Raw genomic sequence first — 8,482 nt, 5'->3', positions numbered from 1 at the left:
CAATTTGGTCTCCCACTTCTTGTTCCCTCCATCTCTGATATATATATCCTCTTTGTCAATCTTTCCTCACTCATTCTCTCCATGTGACCAAACCATTTCAATACATCCTCTTCTGGTCTCTCAACCACGCTCTTTTTATTACCACACATCTCTCTTACCCTTTCATTACTTACTTGATTAAACCACCTCACACCACATATTGTCCTGAAACATTTCATTTCCAACCAAATTATATTTAAGGGTATGAAAAGCGAATATTGTATATATTCATTAATTTCTTTATCAGAGATAATTTATCAAAAGATGGTATCTTCTTTCATTTAACTGGTTTAGGTTCAAGCAAAACCATAGTCACATCACCCCAGGACAAAAAAAAATATATATTTATTTATTATACTTTGTCGCCATCTCCCGCGTTAGCGAGGTAGCGCAAGGAAACTGACGAAAGAATGGCCCAACCCACCCACATACACATGTATATTCATACACGTCCACACACGCACATATATATCCCTATACATCTCAACGAATACATATATATACACACACAGACACATACATATATACACATGTACATAATTCATACTGTCTCCCCTTATTAATTCCTGTCGCCACCCCACCACACATGAAATGAAAACCCCCTCCCCCCACATGTGCGCAAGGTAGCGCTAGGAAAAGACAACTTGGACCTTGAAACCAAAAAATAAAAAAACTATTAAAACTGAAAGAAAGCACTGAAATGTAAACCTGGAAAAGAATGAACAAAAGTTGGGTAGAACATCAAAGCAATAAAGTTAATGTAAAGTGGAGGAGGAATAAATTTATTCAATGGTAAGAAGACAAAAGAACTAGATAGGTCATGTATTATGAAAAAGAAGAAAGATAAAGGATGTGGCTGAGGAAAGATATAGAGTCAAAACATGTTGAGGAAGAAAGAGGAAATTGATGCTTGACAACATCAAGACCATGAAAAGTTATGAAGAAGGAGGCCGAAGACCGTACAGTTTGTTAAAATTGTGAAACTAAAGCTTACAACAAGAACACTGGAGGACACTAGGAGCTTTATATTCCTTTTGGAGACTACTTGCCAATGACAGGACTTCTTATTGTAGATCTCTCTCCTCTTCTGACTTGTTGGGGCACTTGAGAGTTAGAGCAAGACTGAAACTGCTCCTAAAATCTTGAGTTCCTAAATGCTTCATATTTAAAGCAAAACTAAGACAACAAAAATACAGCTCCTGCAGTTGTTGAGAATTTAGTTGTTTAGGTAAAAAAGTATCCTGATAACTTTCTCACTTATTCACTCCCAACCACTTTCATCTTCCCCTCCCTATCTCTCTCTTTTTCTCCTCCCTCCTTTTCTTCTTTTCTCCCTCATACTCATTCAGTAACTCTCCATAATGAGCAAATAGCATGTGCCTGATATTTTTTAATTCTGACTTCAGCATGTGCTCTGTGTATACTTGAATTTTACTACTGATTAAGAGAATATGAAATTCTCTAGCAGAATTTGTCAGCAGTGAAAATGTTTTTGTCACATTATCAATATCTTTTCTGATAAGATAAATGCACACAGTACCTTATCAGAAAACATGTTAAATTATGCCAATGGAAAAACAGATTGTGTGAATTTGAGCATTTTTTATCAATACAGGATCAACCTTTCTTGGAAACGACAGACTTTGAAAGAAAAATCATGTTTGCACGAGAGACAATTTTGTGAACCATTAATACTTGTCAAGAAAATAGCACAGGATTGGATTTTGCTGAATGGTAATCATAGGCACTACATATGGATCTCTTACCTTGAGGAAGGTTCTAGCCAGGAAAGGGAAAGTTCTGGCCCATGCAACATGCTGGAACAGGTCAGTAGCCACAACACCTGGATGAATGGCATTAATCAGGATGTTTCTCCCAGAAGCTTTCTGATGATCTGCCAGTGTTATGGAGAACATTAACTGGGCTAACTTGCTTTGTGCATATGCAGCTTGAGCACTGTAGTGTCTCCTGTTGAATATTTTATGTATATATAAGCTCTAAGTAAAAAAAACTTTCTCATCCAAAACCACTGCATAACCAATCATCAACACCCAAACAGAAATAAACCTATATTCACAGATCTCCTCCCCCACCTCACATAATATATACATATGGAAATGACCTGACAATCACTCAACACCTTTTTTGATTTGGCTATGGCGTCAATATCTACACAAACTGTGTAATACCTATTCTTTTCTTTAATTCCTAAAGGGCAACTAAGCATATGTCCTATGAAGGAATTCAGCACCCATATACCTGTGTCCTATTCCCCAACCCAGAACTTAGCCCTGGAACTGTGGCAGGATTTCTCAGTTCATGAATATATAGGTGGAGAGGTTACACAGGCAGGGAGAATAAAAAGATGTTTTGGAAGGAGGTAAATAAAATGCGCAAGACAAGAAAACAAATGGGACCATCAGTGAAGGGGGGGTAATGAGGACATAATAACAAGTAGTGGTGATGTGAGAAGGAGATGGAGTGAGTATTTTGAAGGTTTGTTGAATGCGTTAGATGACAGAGTGGCAGATATAGGGTGTTTTGTTCAATGTCATGTGTGAAGTGAGAGGGTTAGGGGAATGATTTGGTTAACAGAGAAGAGGTAGTGAAAGCTTTGCAGAAGATGAAAGCCAGCAAGGCGGTGGGTTTGGATGGTATTGCAGTGGAATTTATTAAAAAAAAAGGGGGTGACTGTGTTGTTGACTGGTTGGTGAGGATATTCAATGTATGTATGGCTCATGGTGAAGTGCCTGAGGATTGGCAAAATGCATGCATAGTGCCATTGTACAAAGGCAAAGGATAAAGGTGAGTGTTCAAATTACAGAGGTATAAGTTTGTTGAGTATTCCTGGGAAATTATATGGGAAGGTATTGATTGAGAAGGTGAAGGCATGCATAGAACATTAGATTGGGGAAGAGAAGTGTGGTTTCAGAAGCGGTAGAGGATGTATGGATCAGGGGTCTGCTTTGAAGAATGTATGTGAGAAATACTTAGAAAGACAAATGGATCTGTATGTAGCATTTATGGATCTGGAGAAGGCATATGATAAGAGTTGATAGAGATGCTCTGTGTAAGGTATTAAGAGGCAAGTTGCTGGAAGCAGTGAAAAGTTTTTATCGAGGATATAAGGCATATGTACGAGTAGGAAGAGAGGAAAGTGATTGGTTCTCCGTGAATATTGGTTTGCGGCAGGGGTGTGTGATGTCTCCATGGTTGTTTAATTTGTTTATGGATGGGGTTGTTAGGGAGGTGAACGCAAAAATTTTGGAGAGAGGGGCAAGTATGCAGTCTGTTGTGGATGAGAGGTCTTGGGAAGCGAGCCAGTTGTTGTTCGCTGATGATACAGCGCTGGTGACTGAGTTTGATAAAGTGTGTGAAAGAAGAAAGCTGAGAGTAAATGTGAATAAGAGCAAGGTTATTAGGTACAGTAGGGTTGAGGGACAAGTCAGCTGGGAGGTAAGTTTGAATGGAGAAAAACTGGAGGAAGTGAAATGTTTTAGATATCTGGGAGTGGATTTGGCAGCAGATGGAACCATGGAAGAGGAAGTGAGTCACAGGGTGGGGGAGGGGGCGAAAGTTCTGGGAGCGTTGAAAAATGTGTGGAAGGCAAGAACATTATCTTGGAAATCAAAAATGGGTATGTTTGAAGGAATAGTGGTTCCAACAATATTATATGGTTGTGAGGTGTGGGCTATAGATAGGGTTGTGTGGAGGAGGGTGGATGTGTTGGAAATGAGATGTTTGAGGACAATACATGGTGTGAGGTGGTTTGATGGAGTAAGTAATGAAAGGGTAAGAGAGATGTGTGGTAACAAAAAGAGTGTGGTTGAGAGAGCAGAAGGTGTTTTGAAATGGTTTGGTCACATGGAAAGAATGAGTGAGGAAAGATTGACTAAGAGGATATGTGTGTCAGAGGTGGAGGGAACGAGGAGAAGTGGGAGACCAAATTGGAGGTGGAAAGATGGAGTGAAAAAGATTTTGAGTGATCGGGGCCTGAACATGCAGGAGGGTGAGAGGCAGGCAAGGAATAGAGTGAAATGGATCGATGTGGTATACCGGGGTTGACGTGCTGTCAGTGGATTGAATCAGGGCATGTGAAGGGTCTGGGGTAAACCATGGAAAGTTGTGTGGGGCCTGGATGTGGAAAGGGAGCTGTGGTTTCGGGCATTATTGCATGACAGCTAGAGACGGAGTGTGAACGAATGAGGCCTTTGTTGTCTTTTCCTAGCGCTACCTCGCACACATGAGGGGGGAGGGGGATGGTTTTCCATGTGTGGCAAGGTGGCGATGGGAATGAATAAAGGCAGACAGTGTGAATTGTGTACATGGGTATATATGTATGTGTCTGTGTGTGTATATATATGTGTACATTGAGATGTACAGGTATGTATATTTGCGTGTGTGGACGTGTGCGTATATGCATGTGTAAGGGGGTGGGTTGGGCCATTTCTTTCGTCTGTTTCCTTGCGCTACCTCGCAAACGCGGGAGACAGCGACAAAGCAAAATAAATATAAATATACTTATTTATTTATTTATTTATTTATTTTGTTTTGTCGCTGTCTCCCGCGTTAGCGAGGTACCGCAAGGAAACAGATGAAAGAATGGCCCAACCCACCCACATACACATGTATATACATACACATCCACACATGCAAATATACATACCTATACATCTCAACGTATACATATATATACACACCAGATTCCTCGCGTGTCGTAGAAGGCGACTAGAGGGGACGGGAGCAGGGGGCCAGAAATCCTCCCCTCCTTGTATTTTCTAACTTTCTAAAATGGGAAACAGAAGAAGGAGTCACGCGGGGAGTGCTCATCCTCCTCGAAGGCTCAGGTATGGGGGTGGGTTGGGCCATTTCTTTCATCTGTTTCCTTGCGCTACCTCGCAAACGTGGGAGACAGCGGGAAAAAAAAAAAAACACCAGACATATACAGATATACACATGTACATAATTCATACTGTCTGCCCTTATTAATTCCCATCGCCACCCCGCCACACATGAAATAATTACCCCCTCCCCCATCATGTGTGTGAGGTAGCGCTAGGAAAAGACAATAAAGGCCACATTCGTTCACACTCAGTCTCTAGCGGTCGTGTAATAATGCACCAAAACCACAGCTCCCTTTCCACACCCAGGCCCCACAGATCTTTCCATGGTTTACCCCAGATGCTTCACATGCCCTGGTTCCATCCATTGACAGCACATCGACCCCGGTATATCATATCGTTCCAATTCACTCTATTCCTTGCATGCCTTTCACCCTCCTGCATGTTCAGGCCCCGATCACTCAAAATCTTTTTCACTCCATCCTTCCACCTCCAATTTGGTCTCCTACTTCTCCTCGTTCCCTCCACCTCTGACACATATATCCTCTTTGTCAATCTCTCCTCACTCATTCTCTCCATATGACCAAACTATTTCAAAACACCCTCTTCTGCTCTCTCAACCACACTTTTTTTATTACCGCACATCTCTCTTACCCTATTATTACTTAATCAAACCACCTCACACCACATACTGTCCTCAAACATCTCATTTCCAGCACATCCACCCTCCTGCGCACAACTCTATCCATAGCCCACGCCTTGCACCCATACAACATTGTTGGAACCACTATTCCTTCAAACATACCCATATTTGCTTTCTAAGATAAAATTGTCGACTTCCACACATTCTTCAATGCTCCCAGAAAATTTGCCCCCTCCCCCACCCTATGACTCACTTCTGCTTCCATGGTTCCATCCGCTGCCAAATCCACTCCCAGATATCTAAAACACTTTACTTCCTCCAGTTTTTCTCCATTCAAACTTACCTCCCAATTGACTTGACCCTCAACCCTACTGTACCTAATAACCTTGCTCTTATTCACATTTACTCTCAACTTTCTTCTTTCACACACTTTACCAAACTCAGCTTCTGCAGTTTCTCACATGAATCAGCCATCAGTGCTGTATCATCATTTGTATCATCAGAACAACAACTGACTCACTTCCCAAGCTCTCTCATCCACAACAGACAGCATACTTGTCCCCCTTTCCAAAACTCTTGCATTCACCTCCCTAACAACCCCATCCATATACAAATTAAACAAAACCATGGAGACATCACACACCCCTGCCGCAAACCTACATTCACTGAGAACCAACCACTTTCCTCTCTTCCTACACATACACATGCCTAACATCCTCGATAAAAGCTTTTCACGCTTCTAACAACTTGCCTCCCACACCATATATTCTTAATACCTTCCACAGAGCATCTCTATCAACTCTTATCATATGCCTTCTCCAGATCCATAAATGCTACATACAAATCCATTTGCTTTTCTAAGTATTTCTCACAAACATTCTTCAAAGCAAACACCTGATCCACACATCCTCTACCACTTTTGAAGCCACACTGCTCTTCCCCAATCTGATGCCCTGTACAAGCCTTCACCCTCTCAGTCAATACCCTCCCATATAATTTCCCAGGAATACTCAAAAAACTTATACCTCTGTAATTTGAGCACTCACCTTTGCCCCTTTTGCCTTTGTACAATGGCACCATGCAAGCATTCTGCCAATCCTCAAGCACCTCACCATGAGTCATACATACATTAAATAATCTTACCAACCAATCAACAATAAAGTTACCCCCTTTTTTAATAAATTCCACTGCAATACCATCCAAACCCGCTGCCTTGCCAGCTTTCATCTTCTGCAAAGCTTTTACTACCTCTTCTCTGTTTACCAAATCATTTTCCCTAACCCTCTCACTTTGCACACCACCTCGACCAAAACACCCTATATCTGCCACTCTATCATCAAACACATTCGACAAACCTTCAAAATACTCACTCCATCTTCTCACATCACCACTACTTGTTATCACCTCCCCATTAGCCCCCTTCACTGAAGTTCCCATTTGTTCCCTTGTCTTACGCACTTTATTTACCTCCTTCCAAAACATCTTTTTATTCTCCCTAAAATTTAATGATACTCTCTCACCCCAACTCTCATTTGCCCTCTTTTTCACCTCTTGCACCTTTCTCTTGACCTCCTGCCTCTTTCTTTTATACATCTCCCACTCATTTGCATTATTTCCCTGCAAAAATCGTCCAAATGCCTCTTTCTTCTCTTTCACTAATAATCTTACTTCTTCATCCCACCACTCACAACCCTTTCTAATCTGCCCACCTCCCATGCTTCTCATGCCACAAGCATCTTTTGCACAAGCCATCACTGCTTCCCTAAATACATCCCATTCCTCCCTCACTCCCTTTACCTCCTTTGTTCTCACCTTTTTCCATTCTGTACTCAGTCTCTCCTGGTACTTCCAAGAGTGGTTGAAGGGTTAAAAGTATATAGTGTCCACACAAAAACCTTGTCCACCCCTACGTACTTTCAAAGGCTATGTCACACTTTTTAAGCGCTCTGTCATCTCTCCTCTGGCCTTGATTACCATCTGCTGATGTCTGGGCTTGGAACAGGCAAGGTTCCTGAAGTATTCAGTCCATGTTTTGGGTCCATAGTCTCTTGATCTCCTGAATGAGGCAAGGAACTGGAGAGGTGTTGCAGAAAGCAAGCTTGACTTTCATATGGTTCCAACAGTTTTTCAGTGGCCCGGGGAGTTTCCAGGCCACTCCAGCAGTTGAATGTATTTCTGTGATAAACAATTCGTCTTTCTAGCCTTATGGCATGAGGCCCTATCCTTTATGGCAGGAGACCCTATCCTTTATAAGGGATCACACCCATAAATTTCATGGAGGAAGTGGAGCAACCCACTGTCACTCCACAAAGTGTTACTTTACAGATGACATCCTGACTTGGTGACAGGTCACAGAAGGTGACCTCACCTGAACAAATAATCCCCAAAGAAAAGTTTGGTGGCCTTAAGTATAGTTGCAACTGTGATATTACTCCTTGACATCCATACTTGATGTTCAGCAGTGGCAAATCAGATGCCACTGTAATTATAGATGACCTGAACCTTTCCACAAGAGCCACTCTGTCCACAAGCATGGAGATAGGTCAGAGCTTGCGACATTCAAATTTGATGACCTGACAATCCTACCTCTTACATACTTGGGTATCACCGCAGGAAGGCAGTCAGGAAGATGACATGCTGTAAACAACAAATGTACCACTACGGTACCTGAAGTCTCAGCCATGTGACTTCAAACTTAAGCTGCCCTTAGGGCATTTCCTTCGTCAATACATGTCCCAATGTGACTCCTGACACTTCATCTTCCTGGCAGGTTTCATTGTGATACCTCATCTTTTACGTCCATCTTTGGCAGAACTTGCATGGGACATACCTTCTCCTGTCATGAGCAGCAGCTGTAACAAGGGACTAATGGCCACACCCATGGCACTTCCGCAACCCAAGCACAAATTAGCAGCTGCCACACATTCTAGAAGCCAAGATACATGCCACACCCACCTAC

The 8,482-nt window shown here is 42.1% G+C and overlaps 2 protein-coding genes across 8 annotated transcripts in view; one reads left to right on the top strand and one right to left on the bottom strand.

Annotated features, from left to right (window-relative positions):
* Nucleotides 1–8,482, bottom strand: part of LOC139751220 (polyprenol dehydrogenase) — a 30,809-nt gene that overhangs the window by 7,163 nt on the left and 15,164 nt on the right. For both annotated transcript variants that reach the window (XM_071666415.1, XM_071666417.1), the window contains exon 6: nucleotides 1,806–2,007. In XM_071666415.1, coding sequence (XP_071522516.1) covers nucleotides 1,806–2,007 — 202 coding nt within the window. The remainder of the gene's footprint in view (nucleotides 1–1,805; nucleotides 2,008–8,482) is intronic.
* The window catches only part of LOC139751221 (MIT domain-containing protein 1-like), a 93,118-nt gene that overhangs the window by 83,004 nt on the left and 1,632 nt on the right, over nucleotides 1–8,482 (top strand). The window lies entirely within an intron of this gene.

This window comes from Panulirus ornatus, chromosome 11, assembly GCF_036320965.1.
Source record: "Panulirus ornatus isolate Po-2019 chromosome 11, ASM3632096v1, whole genome shotgun sequence".
Classification (NCBI taxonomy): domain Eukaryota; kingdom Metazoa; phylum Arthropoda; class Malacostraca; order Decapoda; family Palinuridae; genus Panulirus; species Panulirus ornatus.
Note: the sequence above shows the minus strand (reverse complement) of the source record. Positions and strands in the feature narration are given on the sequence as shown.